The sequence below is a fragment of the Camelus bactrianus genome, chromosome 35, assembly GCF_048773025.1.
Source record: "Camelus bactrianus isolate YW-2024 breed Bactrian camel chromosome 35, ASM4877302v1, whole genome shotgun sequence".
Classification (NCBI taxonomy): Eukaryota; Metazoa; Chordata; class Mammalia; order Artiodactyla; family Camelidae; genus Camelus; species Camelus bactrianus.
Window position 1 is genome coordinate 7,869,188 of NC_133573.1, and position 25,630 is coordinate 7,894,817.

At 35.0% G+C, this 25,630-nt stretch overlaps 1 protein-coding gene and 1 non-coding gene across 2 annotated transcripts; one reads left to right on the forward strand and one right to left on the reverse strand.

Moving 5' to 3' along the window:
- Window positions 1-1,227: 1,227 nt before the first annotated feature.
- Window positions 1,228-2,405, reverse strand: CPXCR1 (CPX chromosome region candidate 1). Its single transcript, XM_074358408.1, has one exon. The coding sequence runs from the start codon at window positions 2,403-2,405 to the stop codon at window positions 1,533-1,535; it is 873 nt and encodes a 290-aa protein (XP_074214509.1). The 3' UTR covers window positions 1,228-1,532.
- A 22,684-nt stretch (window positions 2,406-25,089) lies between these two features.
- LOC123618171 (U6 spliceosomal RNA) lies at window positions 25,090-25,196 on the forward strand. The gene has a single exon (XR_006726575.1). It is a non-coding gene; the product is annotated as a U6 spliceosomal RNA (small nuclear RNA).
- The last annotated feature ends 434 nt before the right edge of the window (window positions 25,197-25,630 follow it).

Here is a 25,630-nt window from a genome sequence, read left to right on the forward strand (position 1 = left end):
CGAGGGCCCTGCTGCCCTGCGGAGCAATTACACACCAAGGACGGGGGGTAGGCAGAGGCTGGGGGCAGTGACTGGCTATAAGGAAGAGAAGAGACTTGCATGTGAGGCTGTGTCTGAGCAGAGCCACAGCGCCTGCACAGGTGGTGCACTGGACCTCTGTCTGTGACCAACACGAGCTGACAACCCACACCATGGACAAGGACAAGATCCTAGTGCCAGGAGAGACAGAAACAAACACTTGAAAGAAACACAGCCAGCTCAGGCCCAACCCTCACGGCTTCTGCTCCAGCAACTTGGGATCAGACCCCACTGCAATAGGGTGGTGATGGCCACTGAGCAGAGGAGAAGTCCTGCCTCACACCCAGCACCAGCTCTAGCCCCACCATCTCCAGCTCCACCCTCTACCAAGGTGAGAGCTGCCACACACCCGGAGGAAAGATGTGACTTGCATCCACGTCAAATCCAGCTGTCCTACCAAAAGCACTGGGCACATGCAGTCTGCGCAGGGGCACTCCCACATCAGATCAGCCCTTCAAGACTGCAATAGGTAACTGTTTCACCTAAATTCACACAAACAGAGACAGTCAGGCAAAATGGAAAGGCTACTCTCAATTGGAAGAGCAAGAGAAAAACTCTGGAAAAATAAACAATGAAAGAGAAAGAAACAACTTACCAGATGAAGAACTTTAATAATAGTTGGTAATAAAAATGTTAACTGAATTAGGGAAAAGAATTGACATACACAGTGACCACTTAAACAAGGAGCTAGAAAATATTAAAAAAGACCAAACAGAAAAGAAGAATTCAATAGATAAAATGAAAAAACACACTAGAAGGAATAGTCAGCAGACAAGTGATACAGAAGAATGTGTAAGTGATCTGGAAGATAGAATGACGGAACTCACCCAATCAGAGCAGCAAAAAGGAAACAATTTTTTAAAATGAAGCAATTGTAAAGATCTCTAGCATAACATTAAGTGTACCAACATTTACATTATATGCAAGGAGAGAGGCAAGGGAATTGAAAATGTACTTGAGGAAATTATGGCTGAAGTATTCCCAAATCTGACGAAAGAAAGAGATAGATATTCATGTATAGGAAGCACAGAGGGTCCCAAACAAAATGAACTCGAATAGACTCACACCAAGGAATATCGTAACTCAAATGGCAAAATTTAATTGCTGACTCAGTACAGATCCAGGGCATGGCATTTTGACGATCTGTTTGTAATAGCACCATATAAACAGAGGTTTCCTTAGGAATGGTTCCCCTCTTCTCAGAAAAAGAAATGGTGTTTCTTTTTGCTATGTCCTGTTTTGTGTTCCTTTCTGCAACTCCATCTAATGCAAAAAAATTTATGTTCAAACTATTTTGTCTCCATTTAGTAGTCCAATTATTTAGACTTTTTTAGAAATAAAATTTTAAAATGAATTTGCCCATTTACCCCAGTTGAACTTCCTAGGAAAGCTCTCTAAATTCAACCAAATTGTTGAAACGACTTTGGCAAATGGGACATCAATATTTCTAGTTGTTACTGATGCTTATAATCACAGCCCTCGCGTTGTAGGGAGACCCCAAGTGCTTTCCGATGAAACGTGTTTTGAATTCGGGCCTGTGGGACACAGAACACAGGCCTCACTAAGATGTGGACTCCATCCTTTCCTTTAGCATCAGTTGATTCGGAAAATTTTCCTGATGTCAGACTCTCAGCGAGGGGACAGCAGTGATACGAATTCAAAGGTCTTCCAAATATCGTGGTTCTCTCCCAGTGAGTGAGGACATTTGGATGAGGAAGAAATGCTGTGTATTTTGGCTTCACCCACACGGTATTTTGGCGACCTGCAGCCCGCCAGAAATGTCTCCTACACAGCAGGCGGAGGGCCATTCTTATCTCATGGCTGTTGATGAATGGGATTCTCCATGAAATGGAGAACTGGAGAGAAACTCTGTAATTCACAGCGTGGTGACAGAAATCGCTCGTTTCCACCTCCACTTCTCCTGAGCCGAGTCTTGCTCCCTTAGTTAAGGGGTAGCTTTTATCAATTTTTACTGGTGGGATACCCAGGTAGGCAGTTCTCCCTGATCCTGACATGAGAAGGATCCATTTTCTAGGAGTGGGAATCTGAATGAAAAGGGACCCTCTTTTTACACCTTCTTTTTGAGAATCTTTTTGGAGCTTCTCAACTGAAAGCTTATTGTTTTCTGCTGCTTGAGGAACAGCATGCCCCTGGCAGGTTGGTGTGTCCTGCTCCCTGTTCGCTGGGTGGCTTTCCACCTGAGAGATCATAATAGAATCAGCAAATGAAGGCTCTATATCTGTACTACAGTCGTTCGGAGCCCCATTTTCTAAAGTTTTGAGAGCACTGTCAGCTGGATCACTTCCTTCTTTAGTAGGAGAAGCCATCCTGGGTTCTGTTTACGAGAAAGAAGACAAAGGTCTATTAAACTGAGGAATTCTCTGCTTCATTAAAAAAACCAAAAACCAAAAGCAAAAGCAAAAGCAAAAACAAAAACCAACAAAAGAGTTTAGTCCTAGAAAACAAGCAAGTGGGTGTGTTATACCTGAGCCTTCTTACACCTTTAAGTAATATATATATAAAGTTTATAATATATATAGCTCACACCTTTAACATCAGAGTCAGAGACCCATAAAATAAATCAAATAAGGGAAAAAAATAAATCAAATAAGGAAAAAATCCAAACAGAGGACAAATATGGCCCCTATTAAATAGGCAGTCCCATTACTTAGTTCTGGAACTTGTATACATTTAGAATAACATAAACTTTCATCTGGCTGATGTAGGATTATACTCTATGCACTAAAGCACGTATAGTTCCTCCCAGTAGTAAGCCCAATTATTACCTTTTGGGTGGTAAATTAAATAGAATTTTTATTTAATAAAATTGATTCAAATTACTGACCTGGGATTTGAAAATGAGACCAAAGTAGAAGACAACTTTTTTTTTTGAGTATGTATGTTTAAGAGAGAATCGAGACCTATATGAAAATAAAATGGTTGAATTTATAAGGAGAACAAACTATTCTCCCCTTGGAATTTTTTTCTTTGCTTTGTTCTTTCAGCTGTTATTTTAAAACAAAATCTCTGCAAAAAGCAACAATTATGAATTATGTAGGAGGGCAAGGCAAAATAGATAAGAGAGTAGAAAGCTGAAAAGTGAAGTCCAAACTCTGAGTCATTTATTAAAATACCTTTCAAATTCACCATTTCCTTTTCATTCTCATTGCCTCAGCACTTATCAAACTGATAATCACATCATGCTTTTTTTTTTTTTTTTTTTTTTTTTACTGCTAATAGTAGCTGAATTCCCTGATTCCAAACTCTCAGCCCATTTCTCTACTCTTACCTATTTCTTCCCTTACATCACCCACTTGCTCAGATACCTTCAGTGGATCCTAATTTTCTGAGCCATGTATTTCCCATTCCTCTCTCTGAGGGGACTTGAGATAATCTGGCTTGGAAGATTTCTTTAGCATTAAATAGAGTGGACAAACAGTTTCTTACTTCAGTCATTGTGGAAAACAGTATGGAGATTCCTCAAAAGACTAAAAATAGACTTACCATATGACCCAGCAATCCCACTCCTGGGCAGATACCCAGAAGGAATCCTAATTCAAAAATATACCTGCACCCCAATATCCATAGCAGCACTATTTACAATAGCCAAGTCATGGAAACAACCTAAATGTCCATCGACAGATGATGGATAAACAAGATGTGGTATATTTATACAATGAGATACTACTCAGCCACAAAAAATGACAACATAATGCCATTTGCAGCAACATGGATGTCCCTGGAGAATGTCATTCTAAGTGAAGTAAGCCAGAAAGAGAAAGAAAAATACCATATGAGATCGCTCATATGTGGACTCTAAAAAAGAAGACAATGAACTTAAATATAAAACAGAAACAGATTCATAGACATAGAACACAAACTTGTGGTTGCCAGGGGCAGGTGGGTGGGAGGGACAGACTGGAGTCCAAGATTTGTAGATGCTGACAGGTATATATAGAATAGATAAACACATTTATACTGTACAGCATAGGGAAATATGTTCAAGATCTTGCAGTAGCTCATGGTGAAAAAGAATATGCAAATGAATATATGTATATTCATGTATGACTGAAAAATTGTGCTACACATCAGAAATTGACACAACATTGTAAACTGACTATAACTCAAAAATAAAAAGTTTCTTATTGAAGGCAATGGTGGGGAAAGGCAAATGCAAGTCGGCTGAAAACAAATCTGGAGGTATCTGAGACGTTAACAAACGTTACTTCCATTTTTTTTATGGCTAGCTTTTATGAGCTAACCTGGACAGAATTTATGGATAGGTCCACTGGATTGAAACATGTAAAGTGACATAGGCCTTTATCTCATCCTGCAGTCTTCAGAGACCCTCCATAATCTGATTCCACCTTTCCTATTCAACTTTCTTTCTTTTATTCACTCAACATGTTTTTTTTCTAACACTGCTGGTTTTTTGTTTTGTTTTGTTATTTTATGCTCAGATTTAACTTACAATTTAACTATTAAGTATTTTTTTCCAAAATTTGATATTAGGTCAAGTGTAACTTTTTCTCTCAAACAGATTATACATACAGAGAGAGCGCATTGATCACAATGAGATTTTATTCTCTGTGTTCCACTCTCTAGTGCCGTTCTCCTAAGTCATGGAATGGTACATTCTACACTCTATCTTTCCATTCTTTTAATCACACTATTCCTTAACTTCTGTTATCACGTGATAGTTGTCACCCTCCTGCTTCTTTTATCTTTATCTAATTCGATTTTTTAATGTTTTTTTTTAACTCTTTCTAACGTTTAAATGTAGGCATTCCTCAAGACTTATTTCTTGATCCTGTAGTCTGCTTTTTCTTACTCCCTTCTTCAGTGTCTTTACACACAGTCCTTGGCTGAGTCTGACTGAGTTTGATCTGTTTGGGATGTCAGTTGTAGAAGCTCTTTACCACAATATCTCAGCATCAGCAGAGTTACAATCAAGGTAATAAGCAGAGTCCGGGTTTTAGAGGATGCCTAAAATAACCAAACTGAACTCACTGAGTTTAAGGGTAACATGATTACCTGTTCTCAGTAAGGTTAAGATCCAGTAATTTGGTGGGAACAGAAGTCCCTGGTGGTCACCTAGATCTTGTCAGATGCACCCTGAAAACAAATCAAGACATTTTCATTAAACAGAAGGAGACTAGTCAGCTCCTGGACCTTTAACCTCCAAGTAAAGTACCTGTCCTGCCTTGCCCTTTGGTGGGGTCTTGTCCTCCACATCCCAGGCTAGCAGCGAGACTCATTGTTTCCTTCTGCATTCTGCACTGGCAATTTATGTGACAGAGGCAGTGTGCAGACTCACATCTATCACAGGTATTTATGCTATTAGACTATATTAAGATGGGTTTGTTAACAGAGTATAAGTTATATCTGAAGGCTTTTTTCCTCTATAACGATGTCACATTAGCAATCTAAGTACTTAGGGCCATTATTATTTTTTAAAGACCTTCTTTAAAAAAATTTTATTCATTTATTTATTTATTTATTGGGGGGAAGTAAATAGGTTTCTTTATTTATTTTAATGAAGGTACTGGGGATTGAACCCAGGACCTTGTGCATGCTAAGCAGGCACTCTACCACTGAGATATACCCTCCCTCTCAGGGCCATTATTGTTTATTTAAAATATAAGTCCTCACTAAGATTAAAAATCACATAGGGTATTCTATTCAACATCCTAGTCTTTATCTTTTAATGCTTGGATTTTATGTTTGGAAATAGCCGAGTCATATTTCTTCTTCTTATCATTTTCTAATTTTCTGCCAAATATGCATGTGTTTATTTAAATACAGTCTTCTATTCTCTTTTCCTGTTCTTTGTTCTTTATATTTGATGTTTATTCTCTGTCTGTCTGTTTGTCTGTCTGTCTCTCTCTATGTGTATATAGAGCAATATTTTACATAAGAAAGAAAACCAAAACTATTATATTTCACAAAGATAAATGTAAGTGTGCCTGGTAGCTTTTAAAACCATAATTTTTAAATGGGTTCTTGAAGAAGTGCATTATTATACTCATTATAAAGGCTACTTCAAAAACTATAACTAAATACCAGGGTTGGTGTCTTTAAATATTCTATCTTCTGATTCAGAGTTTTACATACAGGGCCTGCTGAAATTTAAAAGATACATATATGGAGCTTGAAATAAATCTGGCTATTTTGAGCCTTTTTAAATCAGATTCAGTTAGACCCAAATTGAGGGAAGTATGTATTCTTCTCAAACTGTGTCCTCCAATGCCCACATGATTTGGGCATTTGGGCCCACATGATTTAAGAATTTTTGCTCCTTCTACCACAAATTTTAAAAATTTACACCAATTTGCATTAATGATTCATCAGCTCAGTTAAAAACATCTGTACATGAATTGAATGTCCCATGTTTTTTCCTTCTGACAAACTTTGCAAGGTGCACTTTTACATTATCTCAGTTGAAAAGTCCTCAATTAACATATGTTTTCTGAGCCCCATAAACTTACGAGTGTCAGGAAACCCCTAACTATGCCCCAACCCTTTTATCTGAAGAAACTTAACACCTCTTGTACCCTCAAAGGTGTTAATTTACTTTTAAATATTTTTCTTACTCAAAAAAATTTAGTGACAGATAAAATGAGCTAATTTTCTCCATTTGAGGTATATTCACAGAATTATATTTAAACATATTGAAGGCCTGACAGAAAGAATCAAGCCTTGGGGTAGCATCTCTATCAAAGAATACTAAATCAAGCAATCAAAGCTCACTTCAGAATAATTTTGTAAACACTAGAAAAAGGACACATAGTGCTGAATAAGAAGTACTTATTAAGGTCTCCTGTATTTTCCTTCTCTTTTAACTTACCCTTTATCTTCATTCTCGGCAGTACAAATCCCTCCACAAGCTATGCTTCACTAAACCCAGCCTGCTCTCCTCCTCTCCTGCTCTCCCCCTCTTCATTTATACATTTTTCACAGTTATTTTTTCCTCTGTATCACAATGTTCACAGAACTTGGCAACCTAGCAACCAAACAGAACTCTGCAGAGGGCGGGAGGAGGGAATAACTGTAATGGCAAATCTTGAATTGCTTTTAGCTGGTAGGGAAAGGGTAAAGGTTGGAAATAGTCATAAAATAATAAAGTTTACCTCATCACAGATAAATTCCTAAGTTTGTGCTTTCCCCCAAATTGCTCTGAAAGAAGATAGGATTGCCAGATAATGAAAAAGACTTTCAGTAAAATTTGAATTTCTGATAAACAATGGATACTTTTTTAGTATAATTATGTTCCAAATACAGTCAAATATGTTTTGGGACATACTTCTACTGAAAAAAAGTCATTGTTTATCAGAAATTCAAATTTTACTGGTCATTCTGTTTACTAAATATGTCAATCTTACATGGAGATAATATATGATGGTTACATTTTAGAATGGTTTACAAACTTTCAATTGTCTTGACATGATTTTCCTTTTTGCTGCTTTAGGTGAGTATTTTACAGTTGACCCTTGAACATGGGTTCACTAAAGTGATAAACCTTTAGCGAGGCTCACCAAGAAGAATAAGGGAGATGACCCAAATAAATAAAAGAAGAAATGAAAAAGGAGAGAAATAAAAACCGATACCACAGAGATATAAAGAATCATAAAGAATACTATGAACAGTTACATGCTAACATATTGGAAACCTAGAATCAACAGACAAGTTTCTAGAAATGTACAGCCTGCCAGGACTGAATCAAGAATAAACAGACAATTTGAACAGACTGATATATAGTAGTAAAACTGAATTTGTAATAAAGAAAAAAACTTCCACGAAATAAAAGTCCATAACTGGACAGCTTCACAAAGAAATTCTACTAAAGATATAAAGAAGAACTAATACCTTTCTCAAACATTCCAAAAACCTAAAAACTGTGGAGCACTCCCAAATTCATTCAATGAGGCCTTCGTTATCCTGATACCAAAACCAGACAAAGATTCTACAGAAAGAAAAAAGTACAAGCCAGTATCTGTGATGAACACAGACACAAAAATCTTCAACAACATATTAGTAAATGGAATACAACAACGTATAAAAAAGGGTATACATCCCAATAAATTTTGGTTCCACATTTGCAAAGCAATGCCTTTTGTAAAGGAATTTAAACTTAGAAAAGGAGTCTCTACTTGTTAAGCATCTCTCCCTCTTTGTATCAGTAAGAGAAGGATGACTGAATCATAAGACACTCATAAAGAGAGAAGACAGTAACTTAAATCTGTGTAACACACTTTACTTTTTTTCTGTTACTATGCTTCTTGTGGTAACTCCTTAACTGGCGTCTCCCACACCTTACATCCTTTTGTATTTAGAAAATTAACATTTAACTCCGAATTCTAAGCCATCTCTGAGTTACTCAGTTTTCTCTGGGTATCTCCTGTATACATGTGAGTGATACATGTCAGTAAACTTCTGTTTTTCTCCTGTTAATCTTTGGTTACAGGGACATCATCCAAGAACTTAGAAGGGTAGAGAGAAAATTATTTTTTCCTTCCCTACAGAAGAATCTTTCCTTGCCTCTTCTAACTTCTGCTGGATTTAAGTATTCCTTGGCTTGTGGAAGCATAACTCCAATCTACTTCCATGTTAATAGGGATTGTCACAAGGCCTCTCTCTTAAATGTTGATGTCTTCTTCCCTTCTGTGACTTATAAGAACACTGGACATTGGATTTAGGGCCCATCCAGTTAACCTGGTGTGATCTCATCTTGAATTCATTAATTCTATCAATATAAGACCATTTTTTTCTAATCGCAGTCACTGTTAGAATACTTAGAACTAATAAAAAATCAGCAGAGATGCCATATACAAAATAAATGTGCACAAATCAGCTAAATATCTATATAGTAACAATGAACATATGCAAAGGAAATGAAGAAAACACCTCTATTTATAAATGCATGAAAAATAACAAAAATACTTTGGAATAAAGTTTACCAAGAAGGCAAAGATTGTACACTAACAACTAAAAATTAACTGCTGAAAGAAATTAAAGAAAACACAAATAAATAAAAAAACATGCTGTTTTCATGGATTGGAAGACTTAATATCACTATTATGTGAATACTTACCTAAAGTAACCTAGAGATTCAATACAATCCTTATCAAAATTGCAGTGATGCTTTTTGCAGAAAGTAAAAACAAAAAAGAATCCATCCTAAAATTTATATCAAATCCTAATGGACCTCAACTAGCCAAAACAATCCTGAAAAAGAACAAATTTGGAAGACTCACATTTCCTAATTTCAAAGATTACTACAAAGCTACAATAATCAAAACAGTATGGTACTACAACAAAGGCAGATATATAGATCAATGGAATAGAATAGAAAGCTCAGAAAAAACCCTCCCATTTATGGTCAAATGATTTGCATCAAGAGTGCCAAGTACTTTAATGGGGACAGTCTTTTCAACAAATGGTGCTGGGAAACTGGATATTTACATGCAAAAGAATGAAGTTGAACCCTCAATTTACACCTTACACAAAAATCAACTAAAATTGTATCAAAAACCTAAACACAAAGCTAAAATGGTAAAGCTCTTAGAATGAAACAAAGAGCAAAGTCTTTATTTAATTGGATTTGGGAATGATTCCTTGGATATGATGCCAAAATCACAGGTCACATACACACACATTGATAAATTGAACTTCATCAAAAAAAAAAGAACTTTTGTGCATCAACAGATTCTACTAACTGAGTGAAAGTCCGCCCATGAAATAGGAGAAATATTTGCAAATACTTTATCTGATTAGGGGTTAATAGCCAGAATATATAAAGAAGTGCTACAATTTAACCGTAAAAACAAAAACAAACAATCTGATTTAAAAACTGAGTCAAGGACTTGAATAGACATTTCTCTAAAGAAGATATGTGCATGGTCAGTAAGCACATAAGAATGATGTTCAGCTCACCAATCATCAGGGTAATGCAAATGAAAACCACAGTGAGGTACCACTTCACACTCATTGGGATGGCTACTATCAAAATAACAAAATAACAAGTGTTGGCAAGGAGGTAAAAAAAATTGGGATCCTTGTGCATCACTGGTGGGAATGGTAAGGGTGCAGCCACTGTGGAAAATGTTATGGAAGTTCCTCAAAAAAAGCAAGCAGAATTACCATATGATCCAGCAAATCCACTTCTGGATATGTAACCAAAAGAATTGAAAGTTAGAACTCAAACAGATATTTATATACACATGTTCATAGCAAGACTATTCACAATAGCCAAAAGGTGGAAGCAACCCAAGTATTCATCTATAAATGAATCAATAAAATGTGGTATTAGATACAATGGAGTATTATTCAGTCTTAACAATGAATGAAATTCTGATAAAATGCTACAAGACTGATGAACCTTGAAGATATTTTACTAAGTGAAATAAGCCAGTCACAAAAGGACAAATATTGTATGGTTCTACTTATAAGAGGTACTTAGAAAAGTCAAATTCATACTGGTATAAAGTAAAATGGTGATCCTTAGGGGCTTGACAAAGGGGTGAATATAGAATTATTATTCAATGGGTCCAGAGTTTCAATTTGGGAAGTTTTTTGAAAACGTTCTGGAGATGGATGGTGGTGATGGTTGCACAATGTGAATTTTTTTATGTTTTTTTAATGAGTTATAGTAATTCTACAATGTTGTGTCAAATTCCAGTGTAGAGCACAATTTTTCAGTTATACATGAACATACATATATTCATTGTTACCTTTTTTTTGCTGTGAGCTACCACAAGATCTTGTATATATTTCCCTGTGCTATACAGTATACTCTTGTTTATTCATTTTGCATATGCCTGTCAGTAACTACAAATTTTGAAATCCCAGTCTGTCCCTTCCCACTCCCCGCCCCCTTGGCAATCACAAGTTTGTATTCTATGTCTATGAGTCTGTTTCTGTTTGTATTTATGTTCATTTTTTCTTTTTAAGATTCCACATATGAGCGCTCTCATATGGTATTTTTCTTTCTCTTTCTGGCTTACTTCACTTAGAATGACATTCTCCAGGGACATCCATGTTGCTGCAAATGGCGTTATGTAGTCATTTTTATGGCTGAATAGTATTCCATTGTATAAATATACCACTTCTTCTTTATCCAGTCATCTGTTGATGGACATTTAGGCTGTTTCCATGTCTTGGCTATTGTAAATAGTGCTCCTATGAACATTGGGGTGCAGGTGTCTTTTTGAAGTAGGGTTCCTCCTGGATATATGCCCAGGAGCGGGATTCCTGGGTCATATGGTAAGTCTGTTCCTAGTCTTTTGAGGAATCTCCATACTGTTTTCCACAGTGGCTGCACCAAACTGCATTCCCACCAGCAGTGTAGGAGGGTTCCCTTTTCTCCACAGCCTCTCCAGCATTTGTCATTTGTGGGCTTTTGAATGACGGCCATTCTGACTGGTGTGAGGTGATACCTCATTGTAGTTTTGATTTGCATTTCTCTGATAATTAGTGATATTGAGCATTTTTTCATGTGCCTATTGATCATTTGTATGTCTTCCTTGGAGAATTGCTTGTTTAGGTCTTCTGCCCATTTTTGGATTGGGTTTTTTTTTTTTATTATATCATATGAACTGCTTATGCATTCTGGAGATCAAGCCTTTGTCAGTTTCATGTTTTGCAAAAATTTTCTCCCATTCCATAGGTTATCATTTTGTTTTACTTGTGGTTTCCTTTGCTGGGCAGAAGCTTGTAAGTTTCATTAGGTCCCATTTGTTTATTCTTGCTTTTATTTCTATTGCTTGGGTAGACTGCCCTAGGAGAACATTTTTGAGATGTATGTCAGATAATGTTTTGCCTATGTTTTCTCCTAAGAGGTTTATTGTATCTTGTCTTATGTTTAAGTCTTTGATCCATTTTGAGTTTATTTTTGTGTATGGGTAAGGGAGTGTTCTAGCTTCATTGCTTTACATGCTGCTGTCCAGTTTTCCCAACACCATTTGCTGAAGAGGCTGTCTTTATTCCATTGTATATTCTTGTCTCATTTGTCGAAGATTAGTTGACCAATGTGAATGTAAACTTAACATGATTAAACTGTAAACTTAACATGATTAAAATAGAAAAGTATATATTTTGTATATCCTATTAGAATTCAAAAAAGGATATTTTCACTTACTGTCATATTCAGAGTTGTATTTGTTTTTAGTATTTTAACAATTCTTGTGTACTTTCTTCTGGCTCCTTTTTTTTTTTCTGATGAGATATTAACAGTCATTCTTCTCAATTTTTCCTTATATGTAATGTGTTATTTTTCTCTTGGTGCCATCAAAAATTTGTCTTCATCTCTGGTTTGTTTATGGTATGCATAGGCATGGTTTCTTTTGAATCATTCTACTTTGCTGAATTTCATTAATCTGTACAATATGTCTTTTACAGAATTTGGAAAAATTTCAGCCATTCTTTCTTCAAGTATTTTTCTGCCCCATTTTTTCTCCTATCATTATGGTACTAAAAATAACATGTTAGACTTTTTGCTTTTCTGACATAGTTTCTTGAAATATGTTATTTGATGTTTTGAATTATTTTGCTGTATATTTTGCTGCTTTTTTCTTTATATTGCCTACTTTATATTGATTTGTTTTTCAGTTAACTAATTCCTTCTGTTATCTTTGGTACACTCCAGTGCCAATCAAGTGTTTTTTATTTCAGATATATTTTATAAAACTTCGGGAATTTTAAGAATGAATTTCAATTTTTGTTTCAGTCTATCTGATTGAAGATAGCAAACATTGAATAAAACTTTTTTTAATTCACAAAAATAAACATGTGGAAATGAAACAGGAAATATTAAAACATTCAAATGATGTTTTTGGTGCTTAACAGTATTTAAAGTCAGGGTTTAATTTTAAAAAGCATAAAACATTACAACCATTATAAGTGTAGACTAAAAAGAGGATTTAATAGAGAATAAAAGGTGCCTGATTTCAGTATTTATAGAATGTCTGTAAGAGTAAATTATAGGCTAGTCCTCTATTAACTCTTCCACAGCACTGGTCTGCAAAAATACTGCTATGTCTGCCATCAGCTGGGGAATGGGGAATCAATTAGCCTTACTTGTGAGAAACAACATTCAAAGCAGCTGGTATATGACCTATTCACTTCTCATTTTAAATTTCTAGTTAGTGGGACTTAATCTGCAGCTAGGCATTTAGTTGCAAAGGATATTGAGAAATATAGTTTTTAACTTAACCAAGCTAAACAGTATGGAAAGACACAGTAGAAGGATGCTAAAATTGAGGCTGTATTGTTATAAGCTTTCTTCTAGAACTGCTTTTGGTACATCCCATAGATTTTGGTATTTTGTGTTTAGGTTTTCATTTGTCTACAGGTTTGTTTTTTTTTTTTTAATTTCCCCTTTGATTTCTTTCCCTGATGACTCATTGGTTATTCAGTATCATGTTGTTTAAATTCTATGTTTTTGTATATTTTTTCAGTTTTTTCCTTGTGATTGACTGCTAGTTTCATATAATTGTAGTCAGAGAAGAAGCTTGATACGATTTGAATTTTCTTCAAATTATTGACTTGCTTTTTTCCCCTTCTTTTTCTCTCTTTTATTGAGATATAATTCACATGCTGTAATATTCATACTTTTAAAATATATAATTCATTGGTTTTTGGTATATTCACAAAGTCGTATGATCATCTGATCCTAGAACAATTTTATTACTCTTTATAAAAAACAATCTTGTAACCATTAGCAGTCACTCCCCATTATGCTTACTCCGGCCTGTGGCAACCACTATTTACTTTCTGTCTCTGTGAATTTGCCTGTTCTGGGCATTTCATATGAATAGTCTTTTGTGTTTGGCTTCTTTCACGTAGCAAAATGTTTTCAAGTTTCATCCATTATTGACTTGCTTTTTGATGTATCATAATCTATCCTGGAAAATGTCCTATATACACCTGAGCCTTTGTATTCTGCTACTTTTAGATGTAATGTTCTATGTATCTATTAAGTCCAATAGATCTAATGTGTCATTTAAGGCCAATGTCTTATTTGATTTTTCAGTCTGGATGATCTATCCATGTAAGTGGAATGTTAAAGTCCCTTACTATTATTGAATTCCTTTCAATTTTTTTCTTTAAGTCCATTAATGTTTGCTTTTTATATCTTGTTGCTTCTTGGGTGCATATACATTTATAAATATATCTCCTTGCTGGATTGACCCCTGTATCAATATATAATGCCCTTGTTTGTCTTTTATCACACTTTTTAAAATGCCTATTTCATCTGATATGAGTTTATCTACTCCAGCTATTTTTTCATTTGTTTGTGTGGAATATATTTTCCCATTCCTTCACCTTCAGACTGTGTGTATCCTTACTTTTGAACTGAGTTTCCTTTAGCAACTCATATAGACAGATCTTGTTTTTTTCATCCATTCAGTCACTCTCACTCTCTGTCTTTTGACTGATGAATTTAGGTCATTTATATTTAAAGTAAGTGTTAATAGATATGTATTAATTGCCATTTTGTTAACTGTTTTCTGGCTGTTTTTGTGGTTTTCTCTGTTTCTTCTCTTCCTTTGTGCTTTGGTGGTTTTCTTTAGTGTTATATTAGATTCCTCTATCATTTTCTTTTATTTATCTACTGTAAATTCTTTCCTTATGGCTGCCATAAGATTCACATATAACATCTTATGCAAATAGCAGTCTGTTTTAAGCTGGTAGCAACTTAAATTTGAACACGTTCCAAAGATTTGTGTTTTCACTCCCCCACCATTTTATAGTTTCGATAACATATTTTACATCTGTTTATGTATTCATTAACTAAGTATTGTAATGTTTCATCAATTTTATGACTTTTTGCCTTTTAACCTTAATGATTGCTTTGTAAGTAATTGATCAACATCTTTATATTTACCCATTCCAGTGAGATTTTACTTTTATATGTTTTCTTATTATTAATTAGTACCATTTCTTTTTAGCTTGAGGAAGTCCTTTTAATATTTCTTGTAGTGTCCATTTAGTCATGATAAACTTAACTTTTCTGGGAAACTCTTGATCTCTCCTTTAATTCTGAATAATAACCTTGCTGGGTAGATAATTCTTGGCTGGATTTTTTTTTTTTTCTTTCAGCATTTTGAGTATGTCATGCCTTTCCCTTCTGGCCTGTAAGAATTCTGCTGAACAATCTGCTGATGACATTAAAGGATGTTCTTTTCACTATTCAGCCATAAAAACCGACACCATAACACCATTTGCAGCAACATGGATGCTCCTGGAGAATGTCATTCTAAGTGAAGTAAGCCAGAAAGAGAAAGAAAAATACCATATGAGATCACTCATATGTGGAATCTAAAAAACAAAAACAAAAAAACAAAGCATAAATACAGAACAGAAATAGACTCATAGACATAGAATACAAACTTGTGATTGCCAAGGGGGCAAAGGGTAGAAAGGGATAGATGGGATTTCAAAATTGTAGAACAGATAAACAAGATTATACTGTATAGCACAGGGAAATATACACAAGTTCTTATGGTAGCTCACAGAGAAAAACATGTGACAATGAATATATGTATGTTCATATATAACTGAAAAATTGTGCTCTACACTGGAATTTGACACAACATTGTAAAATGATTATAAATCAATAAAAAATGTTAAAAAAATAAAAAATAAACATACAGATAAAACTAAAAAAAAAAGGATGTTCTTTTTATGTAATAAGTTGTTTTTCTCTTGCTTTTTTAAAAATTTTCTCTTTATCCTTAATTTTTATAATTTTATTTATGATATGTCTCAGTATGTGTATCTTTGTGTCCACTTTATTTGGAACTCTTTGGGCTTCCTGGACTTGAAAGTCTCTTTCCTCCCCCAGATTAGAAAAGTTTTCAGACATTATTCCTTATTTTTTCCCCCTGTATCTCATCTCTTCTGGGACCCCTAAAATGCAAATATATTTCACTTGATATTGTCCCAAAGGTCCCTTAAGACTTCTGCAGTTTTTAAAATTCTGTTTTCATTTTGCTGCTCTGTCTTGGTGAATTCCTTTTTTTCATCTTTCAACTCATTGATTCATTTTTCTACCTCAGCCAATCTGCTGTTGAACCTCTAGTGCATTTTCCAGTTCATTTATAACTTCTGTTTGGTACTTACATTTTCTATTGATTTCTTGAACCTCTCACTTTTTGTCCATCCTTTCTCCTCTAAAGTTTTGCAATCATCTTTATGACTATTACATTTAACTCTTTATCAGGTAGCTTACTTATTTTCATTTTATTTAGTTCTTTTTCTGAGGTTTTGTCTTGCTCTTGACTGAAACATTTTCATCTGTTTTCTCATTTTGTTTAATTGCCTGTATTTGTTTCTATGTATTAGGTAAATCAGCCACCTCTCCCAGTATTGAACAGTGGCCTTATGTAGGAGCTGCCTTGCAGGACTCAGAAGCACAATTGTGCCACTAAAGTCAAGTCCTTAAGTGGTGTCCCCACGTGGGCTAAATGCAACCTCCTGTTGTAGTGGGGATGCAGCTTCTGCTGCAGTGCTCTGGTGGGTGGAGCTGGCCCCCAGAATGACTGCAAGATCCAGTCCCAGTTATTGCCAAGTGCTGACAGGAAAGGATGGTCCTTAAAATCGCTATCTGTGATGGTGGCCAGGTGCTAATGGGTGGGGCTGACCCTGAAAACAACTGTGAAGCTTAGCTGTGGTGGCTGCCAGGTACTAGTGGGCAGAGTTATTGCCTGGCTGTCTATGAGACTTGGCTGAGGTGCAGGTGTAAGACACTCAGTAGGACTGAGATACTGATGGGGGCCATTTTTTAAAATCTCAGGCTATCTTGCTAATACCAGCAATGATGAGTACCATTTGGAAATCTTCTTATAACCTGTTAGTGCCAGTGGGTACACCCTGCCAAGACCCCTCTCTACCCCAGTTCTTTTCCCCGGTAGATGCTTCAAAATTAGTAAATGGGTCCCCTTCACCAATGATCCGCACTCGTCAGTCTAGTGTTATGCTTTGGTTGTTGAATTGAGTGTGCAAGTGAACCCTTTAAGAGTAGGGTTGTTATTCTCTGTAGTTCTAAAGTTTTCCTGGACATATTCTCTATTGGTTTTCAAAATAAAGAGTTCTGGGTGCTCATCTCTCCCGTTCAGGATCTAAAGTTTGGGGTAACTGATGAGAAGAAAAAAATCCCTCACCCCTCAGGGAAACCAACTGTAATCCTGCTTAATTGTGAATACAGCTGGAATGTGGAGGTTTTTGTGGCATGACCATATCTCTATTTCTCCTACTCATCTCAGTGCTATCCTTTTACCCTTTGTTGTGGAGACTCTGGTTTCCAAGTCCCTTTCTGAGGGAATTATTATGTATGTAGCTGTGGATTTGCTGTGTTCATGGGAGGAGCTGAGTTTCGGCTCTTCCCACATTGAAATCTTAAACTTTTGCCATTCTTCCTGATCTAGTTTATTTTAACTTCTTGGGCAAATTTTTGCCTAAATATGCATAAACACACTATGAGGAAAGCCCTCTATATTAAAGTAACAATAGAAATGTTAGATTTTTAAACTTACTGGGCATTTCACAATGTCATGTGATATTTGTTGTTGAAGAAAAATGTCTATACAGTAGTAAATTTATGGAACCATTACTGATTGCATAAAAGAACTATTAAGCAAGTCCAGTAGAGAATGTATATATTCTCTCTCACTCTCTTTCTCTCTTTCTGTCTCTCTCGGTCTATCTATCTATTTAACCCATAAAACCAATTAAAATTTAGAGAGTACATAATACTCTATAATTCAAGCACTTTTTGGCTTTATCTTAAGTAGATCATACTTACATTGCATTTATTTACCCGTTCCTACTCTAATTTCCTAGGAAAGTGTTTGCTATCATTGTATTAATCAGTGTGAAAAGTGCTGATACAATGCCAAGAAAAGAAGGAAAGTCAAATGTATGTTTTCAATGGAAAAACAAAGTGGGAGGTGACATTTCAGTCAGGAGTCTTTCTTAGGGCTCTGGAAAAAAATAGAACAAGACTATCAATGATTTCCAAAGGAAAACTCACAGCTGGAGCAAAGCCTCTAAACTTGTTTTCGACTTCTTCTACCCTGTAGATTTTAACATTCTCTTTTTATTTTATGTTTTTGCTGCTTACATGCTGACATAACATTAGTTATTTACAACATGATAAGAAAGTACATCCAAAAAAGAGGAAGTCAGTATCCTTTACCCTCTACAGAATTACAGGGAAAAATGCTTGATTTTGAATGCCTTTATCCAATATTTAGAGGTTTCACTCACCAACTACTTCAAGTTTTCTTGGGAGTTTATTTTAGAACATCAGTATAATTACATCAACAATCGCCTATCAAACCAACCACAAAATACAGTGCTAACTTCTTGTCATTCTCTTTCACTGCAGAGATGCTAATTCTGATTTCTTTTATCTAGGCCCATCTATTGTATTTTTAAAATGGATAAAATATTTTATTTATTATAGAATAGATTAATAGCTTTTATCTACAAATACACATACATAATTTATACTCATGAATGTCAAATTGCTCTTTTGACTCATTCTGTAAGATCTGATTGAGTTCATTTTACAAATATGATTTGTTTTGAATGCATTGCAGTTGGACTTCAGTATGCATTGTAATCGTCCTCAAAATAGTAGTTTTGAAACTAAATTTTGCCGGTGTTAAAAAGTAACATTTACAAAAATGCAGCATGAACTATTTAATGTAATGAAATCAAACAGAAGCACAAAAGTATGAATAGTTGGATTTTAGAGTTATCATATATATATCATCAATATATTTTGACACTAGATTCTATTTGATCTATGGATCTGTATGTACAGTTACTTGTTTCTGGTGCTATATGTGGGCAAGTGAAACCTGTATCCATATACTTTGCATCGAAGGTTACATTCTACCACAGACGGGTATAACCACTTAAGACAAGGACGACAGCTTTGCATCTTACTAATATTATTTGCATAATTGATGGTTTTACCCCCAAGTTGATGTCTCTATTATTGTAAAGAATGTATTTGTACCAAGCAACAGTTGTGGAACTGGATGGAGAGAAAAGCAGAATGATACAAAGAAATCACTAAAAATGTCTGAGAAAAAGGATTGGTTTCACTAGCAAGCTATGAGTCACTTTGGAATTAATTTCTTCCACTTGCTTTCAGAAACAACTTTAGCACTTCTTGAGGGGATTATTGTCAAGAGCTGATCATGATCCTGGCTGTGCCCACCTGAATCTGGTTTTGCTCAGAGACAAAAGTATAAGACACCTAGAAGTGGTCCTGGTCCCTTATCTTCTTTTTTTTTTTCCCCTGGATAATTTCTGCTTTATCCAAGAGCGATATCCTCTATGAATGTTCTTATTTGTTTCTATTTTTAAGATTTTCAGTTCATTTATTTTTTTGTTTGTTTGTTTGTTTTTAACTGAAGTACGGCCAATTACAATGCATCAATTTCTGGTATACAGCACAATGTCCCAGTCTTGCATATACATACATATGTTTGTTTTCATGTTTTTTTCCATTAAAGGTTATCACAAGATATTGAGCATAGTTCCCTGTGCTATACAAAATAAACTTAAAAAATCTATTTATATATAAGTGGCTAACATCTATAAATATCAAACTCCCAAATTTATCCCCTCCCACCCTCTTTCCCCAGTAACCATAAGATTATTTACCAAGCCTGACAGTCTGTTTCTGTTTTGTAAGTGAGTTCATAGTGTCTTTTTTTTTTTTTTTAAGATTCCACATATGAGTGATGTCATATGGTATTTTTCTTTCTGGCTTACTTCACTTAGAATGACAATCTCCAGATCCATCCATGTTGCTGAAAATGGCATTATTTCATTCTTTTTTTATTGCTGAGTAGTAGTCCATTGTATAAATAAACCACATCTTCTTTATCCAGTCATTTGTCGGTTGCTTATTGACAAATTTTGGTTGCTTTCATGTCTCAGCTATTGTATATAGTGCTGCCATGAACACTGGGGTGCATGTATATTTTTGCATTAGAGTTCTGCCTGAGTATATACACAGACTTGGGATTACTGGGTCATATGGCAAGTCTATTTCTAGTTTTTTGAGGAACCTCCATGCTGTTCTCCATAGTGGCTATGCCAAACTACATTCCCACCAGCAGTGTGGAGGGTTCCCTTTTCTCTACACCCTCTCCAGCATTTATTGTTTGTGGACTTTTGAATGATGGCCATTGTGACTGGTGTGAGGTGATATCTCATTGTAGCTTTGATTTGCACTTTTCTGGTAATTAGTGGTATTGAGCACTGAATGTTCTTCTTTGTAAGATATTGCAGCAGTTTGGGAGAGGGGAACAAAAGGATTACCTAGGAAAAAGTAGTAATTTAAGAGTGAATGTATAGTAGAATGCCTAATTCATTAGTGTACAAAAAGTGGAGGCACTTGCCTGAGATGTGGTATAACCTAATTCTCTGGTTAGAAGTTAAAAAAAAACACCCCTTCTTTTTATTCTATTATTGTCTATAAAACATACATTGAATCACTCAAATTTAACTAAGTTATCAAGGGACATATAACTGCTTATGTAATTATTGTCAGCACAGGATAATTATTGCCCCATCCTCCACAACACTCCATTGTTAGTATACTCAGGGAATATATGTGGTATACCTAAGATGATGACATTTGAAACTAGTACATTTGAATTTTAGAAATATTCAGTGTTTAGAAATTGCATAAATATTTTTAAAGGAGAAATTCAGAACAGTGTGAGATTATTAAAAAAAACTTGAAAAGAAATCAAGTTCAACAATACAAAGAAGAGGAAGTTTTGACTAAAAGTTCACATCAAACAATATTTTACTTTTACTTGTTCTCGATCCACAAAATGTTTTGTATTTCTTTTGCTCCTCAAATCTCTTCTGCCTAATTCAGGAAATTCCTAGGGGTTTTTTCACATCTGTTATCAAATGAGTTTCTCTTAGTTTCCAAGTACCAGGTTTCCTCTTTCTTTTTCCTGGGACCGTTTTTGTGACCCTCTAAGCTCTGATGCAGCAACATGATTCTGGTATCATGCCTATGTATCTCAATTAAGGTACATGGTTTGGCATCTTGGGGAGAGTGAAGGGGCAGGGGCTGCTTCTGATTTTGGCCTTGTGTGACTCTGTCTTATATGTTGTTAAACTTCATATTGTCTGGCTAGCTGCTTAAGATACTGTTCCTTTCAGATCAAAACTATCAGAGTGTAGCCATTTGTTATTCTAACCTATTACACATACTCTCACAGTCATCTCGGTGAAGTGGAGAAATCTCTTTGTTACACAAAGCAGATCACCTTTTCTTTATTTTTTGTTTCTTAACTTTCCAATACATATCCTTAGGAGGGCTATGCCAAAACAAAGATAGTTATATGGTTAAACTGACAGATACAAAAGTACAGATGTCTACTATATTATATTCAAAATAATTACTTAACTATTAGCTTTGTTCTAAACTTAGATACTTGACTCTGTCTTTGAGGTATATTGTTTCGCATGGAGCTCTTTATTGTTTCATGAAAATAAACCACATAAAGAACTTCCCCACCAGATTTCTAGGGATATCTCTGGGAATAACATGAAAACCACAAATCCTTAGAGATCTCACACTTTAGAGCCCTTAATCACAACTAAACGGCATAGCAACAGTAGACATGAGGAAAGAGGGAAAGCAAGAAATGTTTGATACAGAAATATCTAGTGAAATAAAATGGTGTCTTAGTCCACTTGGGTTCCTATAGAAAAATACCATACGCTTTGTGGCTTTTCAACAACAGAAATTTATTACAGTTCTAGAAACTGGGAAGTTCAAATTCAAAGTGAGCACCCTTGAAGCTTTTGTCTTCATGCCTGACTGACTGATCAGGAATTCACTGATGACTCTGACTCCTGAGCCAGTGCTTAATATGGTAATCTGTTGAAGCATGGTAAGGACAGATTTTAACTCTTAAGAGTCTCAGTGTACTCTATGAAGTTGGGTTAGAGTTCCAGGCTTAAAGTTACCTGTTAGAGCAAGAATCTCAAGAGTATTCCAAGGTACTCTGGGGCACAGGCTTCTGATGGCACTACTTAAATATCTTTGAGACCATACCGCTGGACTGAGCAAGGGTTTCCAGAACCCTAGCGGAGAAGCTGATGGGTTCATGAAACTGCTAATCCAAGATCAAACAGTAAAAAGTTAATTATATGGGACTAAATGGATACAGGATAATTATGGGTTTTTTGTTTGTTTGTTTGTACTATTTCTTTTGGATATGAGGAACCCCTTTCTCTTTTCTCTGAAGTTATATACAACATGTATTAACTCATAGATCATACTTTGGTAAATAAACGTGAAACATTTATCTTTTCTCCCTACCTCGTCTCTTCAGAGTTTGAACATTCTTATTAAATATTCTTACTGTCATGGCAATATAATTATTTGCATAAGTTCAATAAGAATCTGTCTTCTGTGTAAGAGAACTTAATTGGAAACATTGGTTCTATAACCAAGGCTTTGACTAGAATGTCATATTTGAGAAAAACATGTAAAATCAGATATGATCAGTTTTAAAGAACTACGGTTGACTTTAAGCTATCTTGGAAAAAGCAGCCTGATACCTGGCTTACAGGGTCCCCAGCCTTAGAGATGAATAAGCAAGATGACTTCATAGCAGAGTCAGAAAACTTAGTCCATTTGGAGGACCTTAAGAAGAAGAAATTTACCCAAATCTATAAATTTTGCAAGTGAAGTCTTGTGGCAAGTTTTTGGCTTGGGAGATTTTTAAAAGTCTAACCTGAGATTCCTCAGGAAAACTTCAGCAAAGCAAACTTAAAAGGTTTATGTGATCAATTACCATTCTTTTTTTTCACTTATATAAATGACCAGGCCAAACCTAAAGAAATAAAACTTACTTTGTGAACAAGAATAACCTTACTCTGTTTATCTTTGATCAAAATGGGGAGTAACTATAGACATGAATTTTATGTTTCAGTGGAAAAACTACAGTATGCTCTTTTGAATTATTAGATTCTAGTCCTCTTCATTGTATTTGAGATTTTGTTATCTACCTATAAATTGGACTAGATTCTGCAGTCTTGTACATTTTGTCAGAAATTACCAAATTCTCAGTTTGTCTAGTTTCCTTCATCATCTGACTATGAATCTCCAAATTAACATTCTAATTTTTCTCCCACTCTTCTGACTTAGAGTAAATAAGAACTAGAATCTGGCTGATCAGATTCTCACAGGAATTCTAGGTTGTCTGTAGCTAACCACCCCTCCAGTATCTCAAGAAGCCCTGTAAGCTACAGCTGGACACCTAAAGCTTCTGCTGTGCGGGCCACTCAGAAGGCTCTGAGCCCAACATCTGAAAATCTTTCCAACTGGCTGCCTTACCACCAAGTCTCAACAAATGGTTCAGCTGATCTTTAATTAATGAAAAGGGACTAAACTACAAAAGAACTTATATTGCTCAAAGGAGAGAAAGATGTCACTTCTTTTCTTAAACAAAAGGAAGGCCTGAAAAGACTTTGTCCTTGGCAAAGCGTTAGTCAGATTTCTCTGGGCCCTTTCTTTATCTAGGCCTTGAACTTGGGCCTTGTTCTTGCTGGGCTTATATTGCCCAGTTTTAGAAAGAATCCTTTTAAGTCAATTTAGACAGAATCCTCCACCCTCAATATCTGATCAAATTTTTTATCCCCTACCTTTGTTGTCTAGGTCCTCGGCCTACCTGCAGGAAGAATCCTGTTAAGTTGACTTAGCAAGAGTTCCCACACCCTTGATGGCTTCTCAGTAATTTTTTATCCATCAACCCCGGACTTCTACCTGCTCCTTGAGTGTAAATCCCCACTTTGTGTGTGTGTGTGTGTGTGTGTGTGTGTGTGTGTGTTTGGAGTTGAACCTGATCTTTCTCTCTCTCTCTATGACAGCCTTGACACTTATCAAAATAATTCTCCATAAAGCCTTCCTTACAGTTTTAAGAAGTGTCAGAATATATTTTCTTTAACAAAAGAAAGGCCATCGGAGCTGCCTACTCCACCATTTTCACCAGCTTACATCCAACAACAACATTTTAAACATTTTTTTAATACTTTCTTCAACTGGGGTCAAGACACACAAATGATTGAGAAAGTTTTGTCAAATATTTTAATAATAAATGACATAGTCTATAGATTCTGTGTTACCTGTTCCTATGAATAGTTTATACTTATATCTTTATAGCTATGTTTATATTTATCTATCTTTTTTCTATCTTTTATCTATCTATCTGTCTTTCTATCTATCTATCTGCATTGCTTTATAAGACATTAAGTGGGTTCTGAAATGCTATAGGGTATACATGACAAATGGCTGATATTTAAGATAAAGTTGTAAAAGTAATTTTGATCTATAGAATAAATCATATTGTATTTAAGCAGAATAATATACTTGGTGGTGACATTGTCTTCAATAATTTATAAAAGAGAAATAAGAAATCCTTAATTTTGGAAGGTCAAATATGCTCATTTATAATGTTTTACGTATAAATTTTTAAAAAAGTAATCTGGTTAACTACTTTTTCCATGTTGCATTTTTAAGAGATGATGAATATTCACTAAACCTACTGTGGTAACTATTTCATATTGTACGTAAGTTGAATCATTAACTTGTACACCTTAAACTTATACAGTGCTATATGTCATATCTCAATAAAACAGGACCAATTTTCTTAAAATACACCTCAAGAATTTGAGTACACACAGCATGATTTCCTTTATATAAAGTTAATCCAAAAAAAGCAGAACTAATACATTTTAGCAGAAATAAGAAGAGAAGTTGTCACAGCAGCAGGGAAGGGGAATTAACTGAAAGAAGTACAAATAGACTTTCTGGGATGATGGACATTTTTGATATCTTTATTTGGTTTTGGGTTACATACATAAAAATATCAAAATTAATTTACCTGTGTTCTTACAATTTTGCATTGTTACTGTGTATAAATTATTCCTTTACATAAAATTAAAATAAAATGTTAAGTGCTCACTTTGGCAGCACATACGCTAAAATTGGAACGATACAGAGAAGATTAGCATGGCCCCTGCGCAAGGATGACATGCAAATTTGTGAAGCATTCCATATATTTTGGAATTTGACACAACATTGTAAAATGACTATAACCCAATAAAAATGTTTAAAAAATGACATGAAATGAAATAAAATAAAATGTTAAGAATGAGCTTAGTTTCATGAGTAGTCACAATACATTTGAAAGGAATAGAGGCACTAACTGAAAAATAGGAACATTCGCTAAATGCATAAAACCACATTTAAAACAAACCACTAAGATACTGAGCCATATGCTGTTTAAAAGAGGCACATTTGAAACAAAATGACAAAGGAAATTTGGAAGGAAAGAGATAAGAATTCTATTCTCAGCAATATTTTGGAATACTAACTTAATTTCTCTTGCTGCAGAATCATGTAGAAATTATGACCAACTATAAATATTTCTTGTTTTTTAAAAATTTTCTTTTATTCCTTCCTTAAACAGAGGGAATAGCAAATGAAATGTCAGAG